Source organism: Pinus tabuliformis, chromosome 9 (genome assembly GCF_031772625.1).
Source record: "Pinus tabuliformis cultivar Carrire ecotype Pingquan chromosome 9, CPIR1, whole genome shotgun sequence".
NCBI lineage: Eukaryota > Viridiplantae > Streptophyta > Pinopsida > Pinales > Pinaceae > Pinus > Pinus tabuliformis.
The window spans coordinates 1912942377-1912968041 of record NC_142307.1 but is presented as its reverse complement, the minus strand read 5'-3'; the positions used below and the strand labels follow the sequence as shown (position 1 = coordinate 1912968041).

The 25665-nt window shown below is 41.7% G+C and overlaps 1 protein-coding gene across 2 annotated transcripts in view; it reads right to left on the bottom strand.

The window, feature by feature from the left end:
- The window catches only part of LOC149156581 (FKBP-like peptidyl-prolyl cis-trans isomerase family protein), a 50373-nt gene extending 25205 nt beyond the window's left edge, over positions 1–25168 (bottom strand). The window contains exons 1-2 of one of the 2 annotated variants that reach the window (XM_089438312.1): positions 24803–25168; positions 418–543 (exon numbers count right to left, since the gene is read on the bottom strand). In XM_089438312.1, the coding sequence (XP_089294438.1) occupies positions 418–526 (109 nt within the window). In that variant the 5' untranslated portion in view covers positions 527–543; positions 24803–25168. The remainder of the gene's footprint in view (positions 1–417; positions 544–24802) is intronic. The other variant, XM_089438311.1, reaches the window with a different exon arrangement.
- Positions 25169–25665: the final 497 nt, after the last annotated feature.

The following is a 25665-nucleotide window of genomic DNA, read 5'->3' as shown; positions in this document are numbered from 1 at the left end:
TTCTTCTTAAGACTTGGATTTCACATGGTTTAAATGTTGGGGATCCTACTAGTGAGAATAAGGTCATCAACATAAAAATAAGTATTATGAGATGGTTTCCTACATTCTTGGTATGGACATTAGGGTCATAATGAGATCAAGAATAGCCAATGTCAAGAAGAAGGCTATCCATTTTTGCATGCCAAGCCCCGAACACTTGCTTAAGACCATAGAGAGATTTCTTCCAGTGGCAAATAAGGTTAGAGCCATTAAGAACATAACCAAAAGATTATTCCATGTAAAATCATAATTATATACTCAATCAAAAAGCATCTTTTAGAATGAAATAAACAAAAACATAATCTCTAATAAATTCAAGTCCAACCAACCACAATGGAATACACATAAAAATATATCCTAAAATTACAAGACTCGTACCATCGACATTTGGAAGATCTTCAGTTGGCTGCATAGCACCTGGCTTAGCTGACCTTACTATGGTTTTCAGCACACCTCCATCTCCATTTAGATCTATTACATCCCCCATATTTTCTGTCTATAATTCTGAAAAGTCCATGCCCAAAAAGTTATTAAAGTTACAATTCCAATGCTAGAACAGAGTGCATAAAACTAGGACCTTTAAAACTTGTTTAGTATGCTAACTAATAAGCATATAAACAACAAATAGACAAAGTTGTAAATATCATGTTTGTTTGACCATTCTTGCATATATCATTTCAACATGTATAAAGCACAACTTAACCATAAGGAAAAGACAAAGAGGCACAAAGTGGTCTATATTGTTGAAGCATCACTCCACTAATGGTGAATGCTTCAACACATTGAATGCAGTACAAGGACACCCATGAATGAAATAGTTTCCACATGGTGCAATATATAGACAGGAGTGCAAATGATAAAGAACCACTTACAGCCAAAAGAAAGACATGAAAACATCCTGTAGCTATGTTTTTTTTAACTTCACAAACTAAGCCAAACATGATGAAAAAGCTGAATAAAGGTTTGAATCACATTCTGACCAAGGAAACCCATAAGAAATATACAATATAGTTGCATGGAATGCTCACAGATAGCTGTCTCTCAAAAATATTCTTTGAAATATTGGGAAATGCAATGTAGGGATAAGACTGACATCTTCAGACCATATATTTATCTTTGTAATAAATTAATTGACTTTATTTCTATAATGAGAACATTTCAACTTCTTGACAGACACAAATAGAGAACGGTAAATGCCTTCTTATCAGGTGTCTTCTATAATCATTCAGCAATTCCAAACCTATGGAGCATTTTGAGAAATATTATAATATATTGCCACACAGGATACATGAATAACTAGTAATACAGCACACCAAGATAGTAAATGAAGTTAGAAAATGCAGTACAAAAATTTATGTACAATGGTGAAGAGAGAATCAGATATGTATTGTATTTCTAATGTTGCAACAATCCATATCTCACACTAACACACCATGTCTCATTACAAATTTATAATACCCTGTTTGGTTAACCACCTAACATTGCACTGGTCACCTGTATAACATTACAATGTATCACAAGTATTGATGACTAATAAATATTAATGAAATAATGCTTCTGAGGTTTTAACCCTTCTCAATACACGCGTTCAAAATTTTATAATTCATGAATTTTACAATAATAACTGTTGTGAAGATCACATATCGGTTAGCTCCCATCCACTAGGTCAGCTAGGAAACCAACCACAGTGCCTGCCAGTTTTCTTGAAGAGTCAACTGAACGTGTGATGTATCTTCGATGTAACAACTCCTTCAGACCTGGGACTTTCTTGGCATCCCAGCTGACAAGCATAGCCCTTTCTTTGAAGGTAGATTTCCATCCAATTCCCTCGGACAATATCTTACTATGAGATTGCCACAACCCTCTTTCATTGAAGGTATGATTTGACTCCCCTAGCTACTCAATAAACTGAGCATATTTCCATAGTACCCATTGTCTAAAGACTCTTAGCAGCTAAAAGTAGCATTCTAAATTGACTGGTTTTTATTATAATTCGTTTCCTTCATTTTTTTCTCTCTGGCTTACTTCCTCGGGGTAGCATAAAATTTAGATTACAGGGTAGAAAGGTTGTTTATTGCAGCATGTCTGGAATACTTTTCTGTGCAAGTTTGGGTTGAATATTTTGCTTTTTCTTAATGATTGTGACAATTATCTAACAATCCATAATATGCATCATTTTTTTCGATTAAAGAGTAATTTCTGACCAAATCCACAGTTTTAAACTATGTCACAGAATTGCATCTGTTCTGTCTGGTGCATGAATTTTTTCCTGCTGAAAATCACATTCGAAATTCAGGTTATCTGACACATTTCAGAGCAAGATTTTCCTGCAAATTGTTTGTCACGCACATTTTTTCTTGTTTTCTGCTCTGCAACCTTTTGGGGCTGCTCCCTGCAACAAAAATGTGTATACTGGGCTGCATGATTCTCCTACTCATCAGCTGTGTCAACCCTCGGGTCTGTCTTTTCCACCCCACGAGTTTCTCATTCTCTCTACCTGCATTCTGCTGCAGAAATTAGGGTCTAGAATATTTTCAAGAAGAAAACATCAGACTCATGCATATGTCAAACTGTCTCAGAAAAACTCATGATCAGTTTTCCTCCCTGCGCGAATTTTGACCTGTCACAGAAGAGTTTCTTTGCTCTGTATACACTATGGGTTTTGCACTTTGTGATTGCATGGGTGCTGTGCAGGTATGCCTCTTCGAAAATCAAGGGATTTTTCCGGTTGTATGCCTCTGAGCTCAGATTTCTGTCTCCTACTTGAGTAATTCTGAATCCATCAGTCTAGTGTGACTTTTACATCATTCTGCTGTGTCACCTCTCATCAGCATCTCTGCCTATTTCTCTGTTAACAGTTGGGTTATGGCAGCTACCTCCTCTTCTGTGTGCTTGCTGTGTTCTGTAATCAGCAATCGTCTTCCTGTGTCATTGGATCCTTGGGATATGCTCTTTTCCAACCCTTCCTTTGTCATTCTTATATGTTTTAGTCTCTTTGCCAACTTGAAAAAAAAATTACTCTCTATAGTTTACCTTATAAAAATTTAAAATATATGCATACGCCATAATTCGCCTGATGTAGTTCAACCCTCTCTTTCCTTCATCTTTCAAGCTCAGTCCCAAACAATCATTTGACTCCAGAACTGAGAATCAGTATGTTGCTCTGATACCATGTAAGAAAATGAGAGCACAAACATTTATGCACAATGGTGGAGAAAGAAGACGAGTTATATTTTATTACTAATGTTGCAACAATACATCTCTCACTCACACAGCATGTCTTAGTACAAATTTATAATATCCCCAAGTGGTTAAGGCGGTTTAACCACCTAACCGCAACATCTAACATTACATTTGACTACAAGTATTAATGGCTCATAGATATTAATGAGAGTGACAATTCTAACAAATGACGTGGTGCCTTAAGCAAAAAATACAAGAAAAAAACCAAGTCTTACTGTTTCTAGTATCCAAAAACACTGATCAGTTTTATGAATATATAAACTAAACACAAAAGCAGAAAAATGAGAGCCCAATAGGATCCTCTGAATATTCCAGACTCAAATAGATATTTGGAGGAGAAACCAACTTACTGGATAATCCTAGTCAATGTGAAGATATTTCCAACCGGAAGGGCACCTTTTTTTGCTGAGGCATGCCAAATAGCACTTTTCAATTTTTGGTGTATGAAGGGGATAAAAGGATTCTTAAAATGGGCACCCAAGGAAAGTTTGCAGCAACCTTTGAACAACTTATTTTCAAACTAAATTTACTCGTACAATAGGTTAAACCGTTAAAGTTGTTGAATTTCCACGATCTTGGGTCTAAGACAGAATCTTAGAATCTCTGACGCTACCAAAATATAAAGCAGTAAATCATATATGGACAAGTATACACAATTTTTAACAAAATATTGTACAATAATGTACAACCCAATCTTCATTATATTAAACCAATCTGAATAATACAACAGTCTATGGTATACAAGATACAATGACAATTTCGCTGCAGCCTCAATGTCGTATCTTGTCCTGCCAGTCCTTTGCTCCCGATCTGCTCTATAGCTGCCCCTTAGTCCATCAAAGAACAACGCATAGAGTCTCCAAGAGGGCTTCCTCCTATCGCTGCTGCAAGTCACGTCTACTACAATGAACACGGGCTCATCCAATCTGCTCTCTAGGCTGGCCAATACCTGAGCTCCAATCCGCCAATCTAGCAGTCACTTTTGTCCATCAAAGTGCTGCACATTAGGCTCCAAACTTCACCCAATCCCACAACAACCAATATCCTTCGTGTATGCTGCTCTAGAGCTACTTTAGGCTATCAACATGTTGCCCTCCAACAAACCAATGATGCCCAATACATCCAATGCAAGATCTGCTCTTAGGATAGACTTTTGACCATCACAAAAGGTCCTCCAAATGGCTCCCACAGGCTTCTAAACAAACTGATCCAAAACACGGATCCAACACCTACAAGAATGCACCAAAGTACATACCTTCAGCTCACTGTTTGAGGTCTGATTTTCTGCAGTCAACCTAGCCTGGTTAGGGCAAACCCACAGTCACTTCAGCCCTTAAATTCTGCCCAGATTTCCTCCTCAAGACTGCGGCTATCCTTCCTTGAGGGTCCGAGGTGGTTTGCTGCAAGTCTGGGCTGTTCTAGCCCTCAAACAACCCTCGGCCCTCCTTCAATTCTCTGTGGTTGCCCTAGATCTTCACCTACAGGTCTGCGGCTGCCCTAGATCTTCACCTACAGGTCTGCGGCAGCCTTGTTTCGGGACAGTCCCCTCATGAAACAGCCCTCAAACCTTCCAGATTTTACCCCTGTACCTCGGCCCTCCTTCCCTGCAATTCGGTTACCAAAAGGAAGCCCAAACAGCCTCTTCTTCCACGCTGGTCTTTCTCATTGCTGCGGCTTAGACAGAAGTCTGTTCTTTCCTCCAACGACCTCTTCTTATGCTTGTGTTGGACTTTTGGATGAGTGAAATAACACTCCATCACCTTGTATTTATACCAAATACAAGGGCTCCTCAAAACGTCCAACATAGGGCTTGAACAACTGTCATGTGGCTTATCATCACCAAGCCGACTTGACCATACATGTGCAAAACACACTTCTAAACTTCAAAAATTCACAACTCCATTTCTACAACTCGGAAACAGATGATCTTCGTTGCATAGGGCTTGAACAACTGTCATGTGGCTTATAATCACCAAGCTGACTTGACCATACATGTGCAAAACACACTTCTAAACTTCAAAAATTCACAACTCCATTCCTACAACTCGGAAACAGATGATCTTCGTTGCGTCAGATTCGTCTCGACAAGAGCAATCATCCTCATCCATCACATGTCAGAATGTTGGCCCAAACTACGATGGGTGCAAAAACCCCAACCTTGGGTTTCAAGCCCACAAGTGACCCTTGTGGCGCTTTGCCCTACAAACCCTAAACCCTAGGGCTTGGAGTACCTCCTAAGCTACTAAAAAATCAACAAAAGCCATTTCATATTTTAGACAGAGGTTTTGAAATGGTACGTAATCTATTTTTTTCCTTTCTAATTATATTCCCTTTATAAGAAAGCGGACCAAAGTCTGTGATATTCCCACTTAGCAACATTGCTAAGGGGAAATATCAAATTTTGCCTAGTTTTGTATAAATTCACACTAGCACTTAGTAAATGTGGGTTTAGAGGCCCCACATGAATTTTTTATTAAAGTGAAGCCCAAACGTTAGAGTATGGATGAGGAAAATCGAGCCACTAGTGGTAAATGGGGGCCACCCATAGAGAAATGCGGCCCACATGAGCATTTTGGAGGCTCTTTGACAAAAAGAGGAAGAGGCACTCATTTTGGTCATTCGTGAATATTTGAGAATTGTCTTAGACTAGCACACTTGAGCTGAAGCCAAATCTACAAGTGTTGTTTAGCACAAGAGCAATGATGTAGGAACCATTCCCCCCCCACCCAAGGATCTAGAGACATAACCTTGTTCCATACGAATCCACCACCAATTTCGGATCCACGGTTCCGCCTTTTCTTGGTGATTCATGGAAAATTGGATCCGTGGGGGCCCGATCCGCAGTTCCCGCTGCCCGATTTGCATATCCGGAAAGGATCGGGTGCAAATTTGTGGAGGTTCGGGCGTGTATCCACCATGGACCACGAACGGATCCGAGAGAAGGTGGACGGTTCCTCGAGGCTTTTTTTTTTTTTTTTTTTATTTCGAACTTTTATGTGAGGAACTACACTTTTCGAATACTCCCAAGGTGCCCCTTGATGCTCCCTAGACGCTTCCTAGATACTCCCTAATGGTAATGTTAAATTCTTAAAATAAAAGTGACATTTTCCTTTATCTTTCATTTCCACCCTTTTACTTAAACTTTTAACATTACCATGAAATGACTCAGAATGTTTGAGAGTGGTTCCAACCTCATCAGACTTCATATGGAGAAAATAGAATTTCACGTCCCATCCAAAATTCAACGAACTTAACAGTTTTCAGGATCAATGGGATTGTGGCGTTTCATTGGATTATATCATGTATGAGGGCATGTGATTGGCATTTAATCAAAAGCACCAAGCCCTATATGTACCCCAGTGTTGGTGTTGTTGATTGTTGAACTCCTTTGTCATGACCTTAGCAATTATGTACCATTCACTCAATTCAAAATCATTGATCAGGCATGTTAAGCTTTTTCTACCATATTATAAGGCTTGGATTAAGTTGTTTGATCAAAATTAGGCAATGTTGACTAATATCCCTATAGAATTGAAGTAGAGGCAAAGGCTAGACCAAAGAAGAGAAATCTAGATTCTAGATGCTGGAATAATTAATCATTGATGTACAATGGATGCCATATCTATCTTGATTTATGTAAAAATATGCATGTTTTCATGTCTTCTACAACTAATTTGACAAAAGAGATGGCTTATCAAGATAAATTCCCCAGTGGAATTATCCGTAGGAGATTTCATTCACATACATGGCCCAAACATTGAGAGATGCTATATAAAAACAATAATTCCACAAATTTGCAATTATGCAATGCAGCAATTAGCCCTATTATAGCAAAAATCTCATTCAATGCATATGACAAAAGTAAAACAAGAATAGCATTAAAAGTGTGTACTTACATGTAATAGAACATATTCGACCATAAACAATTTGACAATAAAGAAGCTCCAAGATAAAATACTCCAATCCAAACATCATAATTCATCCATGCTCCAACTCTTCATCCCAAAAAAGTGTGAAATTCTCTAAAGAGAAGAGAGATCCAATCCAAAGTGATGATACAAATGAATTCATGTCTCTCCTATTTATACACTCATTAGGAGTTCGAATTACCTAATTTGAGCCTACATTAGCCCACCAACTAAAATAATGTGCAAATAACTATCTATTGGTGACAAACTCACCAAACTAGCTCACAAACAAAATAATAAGCCTCCCAAGAGGGCAAATGATCAATAATGCATGTCGTTGGGCTCTCTAAGAGGCCTCATGAAGTCCATAAGTGCCAAAATGATGAGTTGGATTTCCAAAAGTAATGGACAAGGGGTTGGCCCATTGTTCTCCACATAATAAACTTGTGGTGCTCCCAACGGTTGTGAGAGCACACAAGTGACCTCATGGGTCTCCAAGTAAGTCGAAGATGTCTATGGACCCTCTGTAAGGGCTCAGATGATGGTGTAGGTGATGCCACACCATCCTACAAGTCCTAGGTCAACTACCAAGTGCATGGTACATCTGTGGGGCTGGCTGGGCAAACATGAACCACGTGCATCTTCCTCGTCCAATAGGTGAATCTCGAACAATCTTTGAACATCTCTGGGGATCCATGGAGTGATGTCTACTATTGTGGTGGCCCATGGCTCTCAACACACACCCTACATGTGCCAATGTAGCCCTCTAGGGGGTTAGGACACAGTATAGGGAGAACAAACCCAAGATAGAGACCACCTACAATCCTGCATAAGATCCAATGCGTCCCCTAGCCTTCCAGTACAACAAATCATCAAATAAATCAAGTAAAACAACTTACAAACCATGGACCACAGGTGGGGACTTCATAATGGTCTGCCCATTCATAATGGGCTTTGGCATGTGCTAATGTATCCAAACTCCAAATGGGGTTAACCAAGTATCCCATTAGGTGGTTTCTACTTTTAAAGGGGATAATATGTCCAAGGCACATCCTTTAGAAGGTGGTGGTATGTGATAAAGAGGTGAATGGAGTAGAGGATGAAAAGGGGCAGCCCTGGGCCACACGCTAGGTACAAGGGTAGCTAGTAGAAGGGAAGCCCACACTTGGGTATATAATGATTAGGAGGGAACAATCGGGGTACATGAGGTGCCCGGCCTTGATTTTTCCACCCTTCTTTATATGCCTTTTGCCCTTTTATGATTTTTCTTTAATTAACTGCTAGGGGCTCAAACGGTAAGAGCATGATGTGTAAGATATAGCAGTGAATACACCCTTTTAAGGTAAGGTGGTTCATTGCCCACCAGGGGTTGGGACAATCTTAGATTCATATATGATGAAGGAGGCTCATAGAACCTGTAGGAACCAGGGTGATGGCCATGATGATGGGGTAGAGCTCATGTGTTGGCTTTTTCCCACGTGCTAAATGTGTTTGTCCTGACCATCTTTTTCATTTTGTGGTACGTTTTCTTGTTGAATGTGGCCAATTTCGCTTTTGCTTTTCTTTTTAGTTGCATCAACCTCCAAGGCATCATTCCAAGCCTCACCCAAGGTGTGGGCAAGTGGAAGGGGAGAGTTAGCCTTATGTGGACCCAGTGGAGAAATATGGACCCAAGTGCGAGACATGATGAATGGGGTAATAATGAGTGGAAAGGGGGTGATATATGCGGATAAGGGAGCAGGACAATGCAACCAAAATCAGGGTTTCCCATGAAATACCATCCCTAAAGCCAAATGGTCAATAAAATGGATCCCACGGGACTAGAATCCAAGGTTAATACCCAAAAAGGGGTCTAGGGGACAAAAGCACAAACCTAGACCATTCTTTCTGCCAAATCCCCCCATTAATCCATGCCCAGAAGTGTCCATGATAAGCAAACTACCATACTCAATTACCAAATGACAAGGCATACCTTTAGGTTCGGGAGGCCCACCTTCAAACATTAGATCATGACAGATAGGTGAAGGGCCACATGGTTGGCTCAAGTGGCAAAGAAGTGGCACAACGAGTTAGTTGGTCGCTGTAAGGGGCAGTTGACTACCGGCCGAGGACCATCTTGGAGAAAAAATTCTCCTAGGAATATCAACCACAAAATGGTGGCTAACAAGACCCACAAGGAAAGGTGAGGTGGCAATTATAAATAGAGGGTTGAAGGCAACATTGGGTACATTTTGATAATTTGACCATTTACACATTGTTGCTCAAATTGTTTAGCTAAGTCACAAGTGTTGTTTAGCATCAGAGGTTTCAAAGGGGAAATCTCACCCTCTTCTTTGGTGGACCATGAGTGCCACCCTAGGGAGGTATTGTCACAACTTATTGGCTTGGGGGACTAGTCATAGGTGGTACGAATTGCCTTAGCTTCAACCTGGACGCAGACGAAGAACCACATAGTTTTGTGGGAGGATATTCCAAGGGTGTGAGAGTTGAGCCTTTGCAGAACTATTCCCTAATCAATTTATCGCAGATTTCCGGAGAGATTGCAGGTGTGGGGAGTGTGTATTGCCCGGGTCAAAATTCCCTTGCAAAGCCTTAAGCAATAATTGGCCTAGACTGCACAGTTCTTAGTGGAGCTAATTTGTGGGGAGGTTTGGTTGTGGAATTTGGGGTTGAATTGAGCGGGGGTGTGAGGAAGTGGACTAAGGGAAATTTCTCAGCCATTTTGAGGAGTAGCAGATGCCATTTTCCTGTGGGCCATAAATTTCTGGTAGTGGAGGAGCCCATAGAATTTGGGGGTGATTTTGGAGCGGCAAAATTCGACTAAACTCTTTCTGGGTTTTTCTTGGTTTGTGGAGGAAAGCCTAAGATTAATTTGGTACAATTTTCTGAGCACTGTAGAAGGCTTAAACAGATGTCTCTTTCCAACCAGTAGTTGTTGGTAATTGGCACCATTTTGTGGGTTTTCAGGGTGGTTGGTCTGGAGCAAATTCCTCTTTGGGTTTGGTCAAGTATTTTTGGGAGAAGCTACAGTTGCATTCTCAAGCGATTCCGGGCACCATAGAGGGTCATTCTCAGCATTTCTAGTGCAACAGCAGTTGCCAATTTTTGTGTCTGCGCAGAAGAATATTGGGTCGAAGTTTCCTAGCTCTTGGGGTCATCTCTTCCACCTGGGTTTGCTCCAGCTTGCTTATGCAAGCCCGAGTGCACTTGTTCCTTGCTATATGTACTCCTTACAATTCATAATTTAATAAAATGGCTCAGCTTATTTGCCCAGTTTCTTGGTGTTTTTGATGGTGCATGCATATTTGTGATTTTATTTGTTATAGCCTAGCTTATGTGTTTGTTATTAGCTGTAAATTTCAAGTTGGAATATTACAGTGTTGTCAGAGCATGATCTTGGCCAGTTGTGTTGGGGGGGGGGGGCTAGCAAGATCATGGAGGATTTGATGAGGTATAGCCAACAATTAGTGAGGCAGAACCAGCAGATTCTAGAGGGGATGCAACAACTGGTACATAACTAGCACAGAAGCCAAGCACATACACGTGCATCCCAATGGTACAACACACACATGTATGGCCAGTCTGACCATCCTACCATGCCTCATTCCTTGGATGAACAAGAGAAGGAGAAGTACAGTCCAAGGGTCGGATCATCATGTAGAGGTGCGCAATTAAAGGATGAGACCAGGAGGAATTTCTGCTTGTGGAGACCAAGCTTTAGATGTCAAAAGCTGGAGGAGGAAGTTGAGCAGGAGGACACGCAGGATGGCGAGGGGCACATCGATGTACCGAGTGTGGCACAGGAGTCACCACTGTTGGAGACCTCGATGAGCTACTTGTGGAGGAACAGCTCGGGACTCCTGTTATGCCCATGGTAGAGGATGGGCAACCATTTGTCGGACCTGCCATCGACAAGGAACAAATGGATGCGCAGGAAGCCAACAAAAATGCAATACTTCCAGTCAGTAACTCTCTTCAGGCTTACATAGATGGGACCTATAGTAGGGTTAGGTTACCTCTGCACATTAGAGGGAGATTGGCTGGATTACCTAGACAAGTTGTATATGATGACCGGGCCAGTGAGACGAGGCGACATGAGTTGCGTAGGGAGCAACACTCGCATGATGGACTTGCTACGTACTTGGGGACTCTTACATTTGATCCCTCTCATGAGGTTGGGTGGTACAAGGTATTGAGTTGGTACCTAATAGGGTTGACTAGGTTTTTGGATACATCCATGGTCGAGAGCAAAGTTCAGCAGGGGTCATGGTTTTCCAGAGGGGCTCGAGGGCCAGATCATTGTTGGGACCCAAGTGGGACTCCCTACCACTCCATGGATTGGGTTAGTCATGGTAGTAGCAGGATGGTGGATCCAGTGATTGGAATCACCCACCATTTTCATATTCCCACCAGAGTTATGGTCAGCACCCGTGACAGGTCGAGCTGACAAAGGAGCAGACAGACTCCATGAGATGTCTTGGCATGATGGCCGTGTGTGGGGGCATAGGACGATCAGTGTACCTTGGTAGGAGGTTGTCAGAGGAGGTGGCATCGACAAGCCACCAGATAGTTCCTTGTACAGAGAGGAGGATTTCCCATGGATATAAGGGGCACAATGGTCACCGAGGAGCAGCACCTTAGGGACACCCCCACATGTACATAGGAAGATTCGCATGGTAGATCTCTCAAGGAGAATCAAGAGGGGAGGTCCACTTATCCGAGATTATGGAGATCCATTCATAGGAGGATATGATGATGTGATTGTGGAGGTAATGATGTCAGTCGGGTGTCAGCCAAAGCATACTGTCACAGCTTTAGGCCATGACATCCAGGGATGTGTAGGAGCATTTATCGTTGAGCAGTGGTTGGCAGGTGGACATGGAAGTGCATTGTGGTGTGTCGTAGTGTGTTGGATTGCGTTATGGAGTAGGAGGAGTGGCTCACATCGCATTAAGTATAGGGATACTTGGTGGTATGCAGTGACATAGGTGCGGCACAATGGGCTCTTGGAGCATTGCCTCCACGGAGACTTATCGGCAAGGACGTTAGATTTAACATCAGGAGCAGCTCACCCTAGACTGATGAGGACGTTGTTGAGCATCTGGGGACGACATGTTCAGCGCAGACAAGTTTTCGATTGGGTTATCAGCAAATCTGAGGCGAAGAGAGGGACGTCCATAGGATTACTCTTCAGTATCCCAACAGACTCTTTGCCATACCCTTGGGGACCTACCCACCCATTACTCTCCAGTATTGCTTACAGTCGCAAGGTATTTGGTTGTTGCCCTTTGATGCTCTTAGTACAAGCAGCAAGAAATGGGAGGCTCACCCTAGGCAATTGGATGAGACACAATGTGTCATTGGCAGGAGGAAGACTCTCCAATTGAGACATTTGGTGGGTGCAAGAGCCAACACATACAAGCTTAGGGATGGCGTGGTTTAGTGTCGAGGTAGAATATGTTCCACCACTTGGCTCACACTTGGGTGTAAAAATTTCTCATTTCCCACCCCGGTTTTCAGTTTCACCTTATTTCTCCAAAATAGTTAAATGCCCTTTCCCATATCCATACATTCAACAACTGGAGAATAAATTTTGTTGAAAACACAAATTCTGGAAATTTTATAGAATGCTGGAAAATGCAGAAATATAAAAATCAGCACATACAAACAGCCATTTAACTCATTTAAACACAGTGATTTTTTGTCAAATTGACCCTGGAAAAACCCCCTACAACTCTTGGGGAAAACCAGTTCGAGAGCTCCTTATTTCTGAAAAATGCTTTTTACAGTGAGAAATATTCAGCAAAAAATCAGCAAGCAAATTTTTACAACTTATCTCGTTTTCCGTGCCTCACAGCCAACTGGGAAAACTTGCAAACAGCAAAACAGAACAGCAATAAATGTTGTATGACCTCCTTGAAAAAATAACAGTACAGCTGTACGAATTTCTGCCCTCGACTTGCTGAAACTCAATTGTACGGACTTGCTGAAACTCCGCTGTACGGACTTGCTGAAACTCCAACTTGCTGAAACTCCGCTGTACGGACTTGCTGAAACTCCGACTTGCTGAAACTCCGACTTGTTGAAACTCCGCCTTGTTGAAACTCCACTGTACGGACTTGCTGAAACTCCTTCTCCTCATTGTCCAGAAATCTCCCTTTCTCTCTTGCTCTCCTTCTCTCAATCTGCTCATGAAAGAATTGAATGACCTTTTCCTCCTTGTTCCCCCTTAATCTAACCCTAAGTGACTTTTGGGTAATCCCTAAATCCAATGGCTGAAATAGATTGAGATCTAGGGCTGAGACTAAATGCTCATTTAAATCTCACTTTCTATTTTTTAATTCACCCACTTTAATAAAGATCCACTTAGTCATTTATTTCCAAAGTCACTTTTCCTTTCTAATTTTACATTGACTTTATTAAAGTCACTTTAAAATTAGACTTTAGTAACTTTATCACTTAAAGTCACTTTTAAATTAGATTTGACTTTATAAAAATTATAAAGTCACTTTAGGAGAAAAATTAAATTCTTTTTGGACACTTTTCTCTAGGCCAAAGATCAAAGCCCTAGGAAACCACCTGTCCTCCGGTACCAAATTTCAACACTCCTTCTTACCGAGGAAGGTGTTCCTCACCACACCCATCTTGTCTCTGAAGTAGTCATGCTTGCCCCGTGGTAAGGCTTTGGTAAGAATATCTGCAACCTGCTCATCAGTGGGAATATACTCAAGCTTCACAATGCCCTTCTGAACACAATCTCTGATGAAATGATATTTGATCCCGATATGCTTTGACCTGTCATGAAAAAGTGGATTCTCCATGAGTTTAATGCAACTCTGATTATCACAGTAAATCATTGAAAGTCTCAACGGCTGACCAAATAAGCCAAACAACATCTTGCAAAGCCAGATGGCCTTACAACTAGCTAGACTAGCTACCATATACTCTGCTTCCGTTGAACTCAATGCTATTGACTACTGCTTCCGGTTGAACCATGACACTACTGCCGAACCCAACCCAAAACAGCACCCTGAAGTGCTCTTCCTATCAGAAGCACAACCTGCCCAATCAGAATCAATATAGCCTGCCAATCTCACTCCATCCCCCTGCCTCTAGTCCAGACCATAATCCACTGTCCCCTGCAAGTACCGCAAAATGTGTTTTGCAGCCACCCAGTGAACCTTCCTAGGCTCACACATAAACTGACTCATCGTGTTGACTACAAAACAAATATTTGGTCTAGTGTTGACCAAATACATCAAGGAACCAATCAGTTGCCTGTACAATGTGGGATCCACCAACTCGGAATCCAAAGCATGAAGCTTCTTCCAGTTGGTAATCATCGGTGTCGACATGGGTTTACAGTCCTCCATGTGGAATCTGCCAAGGATGTCCACAATATACTTCCCCTGCCCCAGGAAGAAATGCCCCTCCTCCTGCCACACCTCCAAACCCAAAAAGTAATGCATCAAGCCGATGTCCTTCATCTCAAACTCCGTCGCAAGATCTCTCTTGCAATGCTCTATGAGTCTCTCTGCACCTGTAATGACCAAGTCATCCACATACAGCACCAGAATGAGAGGCTCCTCACCTATCACAATAAAGTAAAGGTTCAGATCTGCCTCACTCTTTGTGAAACCCATCCCCTGCAAGTATGTATCTATCATGGAGTACCAAGCTCTGGGAGCTTGCTTCAGGCCATAAAGCGCCTTCTTCAGTCTGCACACATGGGACTCCTTCCCATGCACCTCAAAGCCCTGTGGCTGCTCAATGTACACCTCCTCCTGTATGAAGCCATTCAGAAATGCAATCTTCACATCCATCTGGTGGATCTTCCAACCCATCTCTACTGCTATCGATATAATGGAGCGGATCAAAGTATATCGAGCCACGGGAGCGAAGGTCTCCTCATAATCAACTCCCTCTACCTGGGAGAACCCTCTACCCACAAACCTCGCTTTGAATTTCTCAATGCTGCCATCTGCAGCATGCTTTACCTTGTAAAGCCATCTAGAAGTAACCACGGATTTGCCCTCAGGCCTCGGCACCACCTCCCAAACATCATTCTTCATGATAGAAGAATACTCCTCCTGCATGGCCTCTCTCCAGACCTGCTGGCTAGCTGCCTCCTCATAGCTAAAAGGCTCAGAGTAAAGGATGTTGGTAGTCATTGCCATATAACTACAAAACCTCTCAGGTGGTCTACTCTCTCTGACTGGCCTCTTAGGCTCAGCAACGGATGTGGCATTTCTCAAGGTGTCCTAAAGCCACTTGGGCTTCCTCTTCCATGAGCGCACTTCTCCCGTAGGAGAATGAAACTCCTCCTCATCATCATCATCAGGACCCTGAACTCCTGACTGTCTGTCTGCTATCCTCCTGCCTGCACCTAAACCTGTAGAAGCTGAGATACCGTGTGAACTGTCCATCAGTGGACTCCCTAGTGAACTGATCTGTGAACTGCTCTGCATGCTGCCCGGAGCAACACCCCTCTGGCTCGGCAAGCCACTGCTCACTGACGGACCTAACATCCTCATAGATGTACCTCCGGATCCTCCTGATCCCTGCCCACTAGATCCCTGCGACTGACTCAACTGCTGCTGAGGGTCTGGCTGATCCAGATACTCTAACTCCCTGACCTCCTAAAGGCCCTGTCCTCCTCGAACTTCACATCCCGTCTGACAACAACTTTCCTCTGTGCAGGAATGTAAATCCGAAAGGCCTTTGAGGTCTCACTGTAGCCCACAAAGATACCCTTCTCTGCGGTGGGCTCTAATTTGGTCCTCTTCTCCTTGGGTATGTAGGAGTATGTAATGCACCCAAAGATACGAAGATGACCAATATCAGGCTTCTTCCTAGAAAAAGCCTCCTCCGAAGTCATGTGCCCCAAGGCACGATGCGGGCTCCTGTTCTGCAAATAAACAGTTGTGTTGCAGGCCTCTGCGCACAAGAACAATGGCAACCCCTAATCATGTAACATGGCTTTGGCAGCCCCTACGATGGATCTGTTCTTCCTCTCCGCAACCCCATTCTGCTAGGGGTTGTAAGGAACAGTGAACTCCCTCCTAATGCCTGCCTTCGCACAATAGTCAACAAACTCTCCAAGGGTGTACTCTCCTCCATTGTCCGACCTCAGGGACTTGATCTTCCAACCTGTCTGTGTCTCCACAAGAGCTCTAAACTCCTAAAACCGCTTGAAGACCTCACTCTTGGTCTTCAAGAAATAAATCCAGGTCTTCCTGGAGTGATCATCAATGAATAAAACATAGTACTCATATCCACTCAAGGAAACATGAGACATCCGACCGCTCACATCAGAATGAAGCAAATCAAGAATCCTAGTCGCTCTGCTGTCACTGTTGGGAAAGGGGATTTGGCAAACATACCCATCTCACATCCTCTGCAAGTATCAAAGTGATCAGTACTGAAATCTGGCACACCTGTAGTGATCTCCCGCAAGGTCCTCAAGGCTCCATGATACATATGCCCCATCCTGCGGTGTCAAATCTCACACAGCTCAGAACTGCTAGCTCTGCTGTCGGTACTACTGCTCAATACCAAAAGGGGCTGGAATGCAAACTTGTACACCTTTGCATGGCGTACACCTATCACTCTAGCTGAATCAGCTGGAGTGCCCCTAGGATACATCAACACCTGTCCTCCCCTCAACAGTACCTCATATCATCTATCATCTAAAGCTGATACAGATATGAGGTTCTTCCTCATCCCTGGCACATAAAGAACATCTGACACCTTCAAGGGAGGTTTGGACTCCCTCTGAAATGTCAGTGTCCCCACCCTGACTGCTCTAACAACTCTGTCATCACCAAGTACTACCTCTATATCAATGCCACTCTCTGAAAGCTCTGAGAAGTACTCACAGACTCCTGTCATGTGACGTGAAGCCCCATTGTCCACATACCAAATACCCGAAGATGCTCCGCTAATCGAGGGAAAAGCATGCTCCCTCTGGACCTGTGTGGCAGGTGATCCTGCACTAGAGGACTCATACGCAGTGATGCAAACTCCCGGTCAAAACGGTCTACAAAGTCCTCAACCTCTGCTGAAGTTGCCATGCTCTGGTTCTTCCCCTTCTTCTTCTTCTTCTCCGGACACACAACTGCATAGTGTCCCATCTTTTGACAATTCCTAAACTTCACTTTGGAATAGTCCTTTTGTTTGTTACCCTGTTTGCCTTTACCTTTGCCTTTGCCCCCACCATTGCTTGTGGAAGCCTGCTTCTTCCCTTTGCCTTTCTTGCCTCCTGCCACTAGTGCTACATCCTCATCCTGCTCAACTGGCTTGGCTGCCCCAAGCTGACCTTTCCTGATCTCTGTCTGAATGCAATCATCCCAAAACCTCTCCCATGTGGGAAGGGTCTCACGTGCACAAACCCCATCAGCGAAGTTCATCCATGAACAGGGGAGGCCATTCACTGCAATCCTCACCAACTCAGTGGGTGGAATGACCTCTCCCACTCCTGCCAACTCATCTCTCACATTAGTAATCTTTGTGAGATATCCAGCTGCACTATCATTACCCATCTTAATGGTCTTCAGCTTCTCCTTCAGGACCATTTTTCAGTTCTCATTGGTACTCTGGTAGAGATTGGACAATGCTGTCCACATCTCATGGGCATTTCTCTTTCCTCTCACATGAGGAATGCAATGGTCTTTGACTCCGTCTAGAATCAGTCTCTTACCCTTGTTGTTCTTTTTATTATACTCAGCCAACTGAGTAGCATCAGTAGGCACAACAACAGGGTTCTGTGTGGTATGCACCATGATGTCCCAGACTTCTGCCTCCTCAAAGATACTCTGCATTCTCTCCTTCCAAACGTTGTAATTGCTATGCCCATCCAACCTATCCTCCACCCTCAATCCCAATGACATCCTGTTGTCCTAAAACTGAAAAATAACACTGTTGTAGTAAAAATAAAACTGATGTTTGTGAAAAATCAGCTTGCTGGAATTTTCTGAGTGAAAAATCAGCATGCTGTAATTTTCTTCCTTGCTGTCCCAAACTGCACTTCAACACTCAAGCTCTGATACCATGTAAAAATTTCTCATTTCCCACCCCGATTTCAGTTTCACCTTATTTCTCCAAAATAGTTAAATGCCCTTGCCCATATCCATACATTAAACAACTGGAAAATAAATTTTGTTGAAAACACAAATTCTAGAAATTTTACAGAATGCTGGAAAATGCAGAAATATAAAAATCAGCACATACAAACAGCCATTTAACTCATTTAAACACAATGATTTTTGGTCAAGGTGACCCTGGAAAAACCCCCTACAACTCTTGGGGAAAACCAGTTCGAAAGCTCCTTCTTATTTCTGAAAAATGCTTTTTACAGTGAGAAATATTCAGCAAAAAATCAGCAAGCAAATTTTTACAACTTATCTCGTTTTCCGTGCCTCGCAGCCAACTGGGAAAACTTGCAAACAGCAAAACAGAACAGCAATAAATGTTGTACTGCCTCCTCGAAAAAATAGCAGTACAACTGTACGGATTTTTGCCCTCGACTTACTGAAACTCAGCTGTACGAACTTGCTAAAACTCCGTTGTACAGACTTGCTGAAACTCCGACTTGCTGAAACTCCGCTGTACGGACTTGTTGAAACTCCTTCTCCTCACTGTCCAGAAATCTCCCTTGCTCTCTTGCTCTCCTTCTCTCAATCTGCTCATGAAATAATTGAATAACCTTTTCCTCCTTTTCCTCCCTTAATCTAACCCTAAGTGACTTTTGGATAATCCCTAAATCCAATGGCTGAAATAGATTGAGATCTAGGGCTGAGATTAAATGCTCATTTAAATCTCACTTTCTATTTTTTTAATTCACACCACTTTAATAAAGACCCACTTAGTCATTTATTTCCAAAGTCACTTTTCTTTTTTAATTTTACATTGACTTTATTAAAGTCACTTTAAAATTAGACTTTAGTAACTTTATCACTTAAAGTCACTTTTAAATTAGATTTGACTTTATAAAAATTATAAAGTCATTTTAGGAGAAAAATTAAATTCTTTTTGGACACTTTTCACTAGGCCAAAGATCAAAGCCTTAGGGAACCACCTGTCCTCTGGTACCAAATTTCAACATTGGGGAGGTGCTTGTGAGGGAGTTGCATGATACACTTTCAACGAAACAGTGTCAAGCATTATATGAGCATGAGGTGCAGTGGATGGTAGAACTTGTCTACAGGCAAATGTTTGGACTCCAGGCAGTATTAGAGTGCGCTTTCAGGACGCAGGATCACAAATTTTACAATGTGGTATGGAAGGCGCGGGGCAATTTTGAGTTCACCCGATTGATACATGACATGTGGAGTCTATACATTGACTACATACAGAGAGCATAGACGTGGAAAAGGAGTGTTCCAACAGTCATCAGCACTATGTCGCAGCAAATCTGGTTATGGGGTCCGAGGATTCAGTCAGCTAACAGGTCACTCCAATTTGTGATGTTCAGAGTCATGGCAGAGGGTGATCTAGTTCACCTTGGGTTTGATACATTGGGGATCACTAAGACCTCCACTGTATGGCGAGGAAGATTTATCTTTTTTTTGCTCAGGACCGAGATTGGCAGTGGATGGGTAGACATTAGCATCATGGAGATTCCTGGGCAGGATGAGCTTGGCCTTCACAAATTTTTCGCCATCAAGTCCCAGGAGAGGAGGGTACAGTTTGCGCATGATGGGGAGTATGTCATAGTCAGAGTGGCGCAGCGCCAGCATGGTGGCACCCTTCTGAGACTAGCAGGGGACCCGAGCATCACAGTACTTCACAACTCAACGACCTTTAGGGATGAGTTGGCTACTACATGGGGAGATCATTCAGATCTTCCATTGGGCTTTAGTGAGCCATTGATGGCGTGGGTAACTTCATTAGCATGGTGGGATGATGTCTGGAGAAGCCCTTGTGAGAGAGACTTTATCTCTGCAAGGATTGGGTGGTATCTTCAAGAGTTTACTCTTGGAGTGTATGAGATGGACTACTTGGTAGGGCCGCTTCATGAGGAGTTGGGCATAGTGCCACATTATCAAGATTCCCTACTCATTGATGGTATGCGGAGGACTTCTGGCACTTATACCTGGCAAGATAGTGAGTGGAGCAAGAGGAGCTTCATGTTGGACATGATGGCTTGGGATCCTAGTAATGAGGGATTCCTTCATGACCGGACAGTGTAGAGGTCAGGGACGATTCAGTGGCGCATCTCAGACCTTGGCATATTTAGCAGTGACAGTGGGGATCAGGGATTGCTTGAGGACAAGCATTTTTTGGCGGGGAGGACTGTGATATCACCAATTTTGATTTTTTATTTAACGAGATTAACGAAGTTTATTAGGGAAGTACTAAGCATAACACAATTTTGTAATGTGGGCATTAGGGACATTTTTGGTACATGGGACTAAGAGAAACCAAAAATTTCAATCTTAGTGGAATGTGGGGCCACCCCTCAAGGAATATGCACCCCTTGGAGGAAAAATCAATTTTGTGGGAAGGAGGTCAAAATATTTGGTTGAGGGACCCACAAGGAAAGGTGAGGCGACAATTATAAATAGAGGGTTGAAGGCAACATTGGGTACCTTTTGATAACTTGACCATTTACACATTGTTGCTCAAGTTGTTCAGTTGAGTCACAAGTGTTGTTTAGCACCAAAGGTTTCCAAGGGGAAATCTCACCCTCTTCTTCGGTGGACCACGAATGTCACCCTAGGGAGGTATTGTCACAACTTCTTGGCTTGGGGGACCGGTCACAGGTGGTATGAATTGTCTTAGCTTCCGCCTAGACGCAAAAGAAGAGAGACGCAATTTTGTGGGAGGATATTCCGAGGATGTGAGAGCTGAACCTTTGCAAAACTATTCCCTAACCAACTTATAGCAGATTTTTGGAGAGGTTGCAGGTGTGGGGAGTGTGTATTGCCTAGGTCAAAATTCCTTTGCAGAGGCTTGCGCAATAATTGGCCTGGACTGTGCAATTTTTGGTGGAGCTAATTTGTGGGGAGGTTTTGTTGTGGAATTTGGGACTGAATTGAGTTGGGTGCGAAGAGGTGGACTAAGGGAAATTTCTCAGCCATTTTGAGGAGTAGCAAAGGCCATTTTCCTATGGGTCGTAAATTTCTGACAGTGGAGGAGCCGATAGAATTTGGGGGTGATTTTGGAGCGGCAAAATTCGACTAAACCCTTTTTGGGTTTTTCTGAGTTTGTTGAGGAGAGCATAAGATTAATTTGGTAGAATTTTTTGAGCACTCTAGAGGGTTCAAACAAGTGTCTCTTTCCAACTAGCAGTTGTTGGTAATTGGCACCATTTTGAAGGTTTTCAAGGTGGTTAGTCTAGAGCAGATTCCTTTCTGGGTTTGGTCAAGTATTTTTGGGAGAAGCTGCAACTGCATTCTCAAACAATTCTGGGCACCATAGAGGGTTATTCTCAGCATTTCTAGTACAGAAGCAGTTGTCAATTTTTGGGGTCTGCATAGAAGAATATTGGGCCGAAGTTTCCTAGCTCTTGGTGTCATCTCTTCCTCCTGGGTTTGCTCCAGCTTGCTTATGCAAGCCAGGGTGCACTTGTTCCTTGCTATATGTACTCCTTACAGTTCATAATTTAATAAAATGGCTCAGCTTATTTGCCGAGTTTCTTGGCAAATAAACTAGGTCAGGCATCTAAGTCATATTGAAGAACATCTAGGCCTTTCCCCAAGATCCTAGATGTTCTCCTGGCAGTAGCAAGGAGTCAATAGCAATGGATGCTTCAAACTCTTTCAAATCCAGATGACAATTCCTAATCATTTTACTTTTCTAAGTTACTTTTGTTGATTTTTTATTTCTAAGTTAGTTGATAGATCAAGCTTTCCAGCTCTGCGGTATAGTTTCTTTGTTTCTTTGATGAACTTTCAAATTTCTTTGGATGTTGGAAAATTTATGGTTTTGTCACTGGTTTGGTTTCCTAAGTGGCAGAACAAGTTAAACCATAAACTGCTATGATGTTTCTCTTCAATCCTTAAATAGATTTTTACTTTACCAAAAAGAAATGAAAAAAAAGGCATGACAAGTATTGCAAAGGGGTTTTTTTAAGGTGGGACCAAAACATGGCAAAAGCAAGCCAACAATTTCCCAAACCATGTGGGCATCCAAATGAGTTGCAAGGCTACCTAAAAAGCTTAGAGGCTTTTGCAAGCAATATGGCAGTTCAGTAGGCTGATAGGCCTAATGCTGGACATTCAAGAGGTAGAAATAATGGGATCTAGCACCTTGAAGGTTAAAGCCTAATTGATAAATATGGATATGTCAAGCATTAGGCTATGTTTTGACCATACCCTACCCTCATGAGCATACTTAGCTCCCAACAAACTACAACAAATCCTATGGCATCGAAGGGGAGAGAGACTTAAATTTACTCTCCAGATTTCTTATGACCATAAAGAGTTACCAAAAATTTTCTCAAGAAGAGTTAAAGTGGAAGCATTCGCCACACTTAAAGTTAAGGTCATTTTTCAGTAAGTAGAAGAATCCACAGTTGTTTTGAACCCAACACCATCTAAGATGGCATCATCAACTAGAGCAAAACCACGTAATGCAAAATCATGTGAGTGAGGTCTGCTTATTAAAAGCCATAAAAGTTAGATATCAACAAATCAAAATCCCCAGAAATCCACATGTTGGACACCTGGATTCCTGGGCATGCAAGCTTGCATGTCTGACATGTCTCAAACAGTCCAGCACCACCTACCCCTACATATACAACACTCTGGGCACCAAAAAATTTCAAAAATGTGTTCATATGTGTTTGATATGTCAGAAATGTGTCCCAAAAGATCAATAAAGTGTCCCAACATGTGATTGATGTATTTCCTTATGTCTGCATATCTGATTGTTTCTGTAATTTTAATAATTTTTATTTCATATATATAGATGAAATTTATATATTTGCACATCCCCTATGTCTTATTTTGTGGGTTCTGTGTAAAAGAATGTAGCTAAGACGCAACAAAGGTAACCATGCTAACCCGAGAAAACTTCATGGTGTTTTTCTTGATTTAACAGTGGGGGATAATGTATTCAAAGGAGGCTGATGGATCATTTTGAGGTTCATGGATCATTTGGGCAGGATAGATAATACTAAGCAAGCTTTGATTCACTGGAAAACTCCTCCTTGGCAACCTATGTTTCAGTAAGCCTGCCAAACTTATCTTTGGCATTCTAGCGAAGCATCACTCTTTGAAAGCACAAACAATACCTCAAGAAAACTGCTGAAAGTTTTCAAAGATACAAATGATAAAAGGATAGCTAAATATGTCATAATCGATCTGAAAATGGAGGGGTTACCAGCTTCTCTTAACTTAAAACTCCTTGATCATGTTAAGAAGTAGACAGTAAACTACAAAAACACTCCCTTGAAATGTAGACCTTGTTTTGAATGTGGAAACAAATCAAGAAATAGCCCAACAAGAAAGAAACAAGATGCATTAAAGCCATATAGAACCAACTGGAAGATATCAAGGAAGGATGGCAAAAACTTCGAAGGACAGTTAAAGGATGACAACCCACTTGAATTTTACAAACAGATGAGGAAATGAACAAAAGCATTGAGAAACAATTGGGCAGACAATTCTCAGATGTCAGCCTAAGAAACAATAAGTCGAGTAAAAGCGAGCTTCCACTTAAGCTGAAACTGAACCCAATCCAAAAGATAAGGAGAAGAAAACAGAAGATATGGATATGTCTGTGCCAACTTTGTAAAAGCATCCTTCAGCTTATAAGTGAGGAAAAGGTTAATTCAGAAGAGCCATAAACTACATTGAACAAAGACCAAGAAATCAAGCCTAATATTAAAATATATATATATATATAGCTACATAATCAACATGACAGAGCATAAATGGTTTGGCCAGATGAAGAATTGTGAAAATACATGGACAAATATTAAAAAACAAGATATTGAAAATGAATGATCAAGCTCTCCGTGGAGCTTCCATCTAGGGGTTGAGAGAGGGCGTAGCCACAATAATGACCTGGGTTCAAAACACCGCCAGGCATGGTGCCCAAATTATGTGTATGAATTGGCTGGCTTAACAGCCCCAGCTTTAAAGTAAAGTGGGGACGGGTTTACCATGATAATATAGAATTGGGGATCATAACTCCAACCAGATCAAAACAAAAAAGCATTTAAGTCTACCAAGAGTTGATCAAGCTAAATTCTACTAGATTTGTAGTGTGCCTATTATATATCTTTAGATGAAAGTTTTAGATTCCGTTATAATGGATCCACATCATCACTTAGTAAATCGATCCCCTAGGCAGATATATATGTGATGTTACTGTTAAAATTATTTAAACTACTCGCAACTACGCATCACCCACTGTGGTGTTTCATAAAACACAAAAAGGGTTGCGGGAATAACTCCATGGAATATTTATGAATTTGAAAGAAAAAAATAATACAAAAACATAATTCCACTAAAAACCCATCAAATAATTCAGAAATATTAGAAAAAAACCAAGCGAGTTCCACCAGAGGAAACACATGCATTCATTCCTATTATCTCCACATAAAATACTGAAACAAGGAATGAATAGCTCCATAGTCTACCTGTTTGACGAATTGAACGAACCTGGGAATTAAACACGTGAGTCGCACTGTTCTTCTGTGTTATTTGGTTAATTTTAATAGTGTAGGGGGATGCATTTAACCTTACCAGGTAATTAAGACTGGGCTCAAATCTGAGATGATGCAGAGGTGAACAGACTGAAAGGCACTGTCAAATGACGGCCGTGTGAATCCACGGCTTCTGTTGCTCTAGATACTACTTGCGCTTCTTGTTCTTGGCTACCACCAAGGTAACTGACGCTAACAGTAGCAGCGTTGAGCTTAATTATCTGCCAGGGTTTCTGAGAATTGCAGAGAGAACTCTTAGCCATATCAATACGCATTCCACTATTTCGTCGAAAACCCTCCGCTCGCTCACCCTTTTCCTTCTTATTTATACGAACATATACACACTTAGTGTTCTCCGTCTGTCTTTGACCCCAGATATTTTAAATGCTTTTAATTAATTAAAAATAAATTGTGCATGCATTGTATTATCAATAAAAATTTATAAAAAAAAAATTATTTATAATGGCTAGCTTTGAGCCTCGGCACGTTTTAAATCTTAATTGTTATATTTAGATGAAGAATCTGCAAATTATGATATTTTGGTTTACGTATTTAGATTTTAGAAGGTTTTCAAGATATTTAGTTATATATGATTTTGTTATATAATTTTAAATTTGTATACTTTTGGATGGTTTATAATGTTGTAAGGTGGCCAACCGACTTAATTTTCCTTAGATAGATTGGGATCACTTAATCCCTTGAATTATGGATTTAATCTGTTTTTTTGAGAAAATGAATGAAAACTACAAAAATAATGAATTATCTTTATGTTATGGATTTTAGCTATTTGAAAATAAGTGTTTTTTAAATTCTATTTCT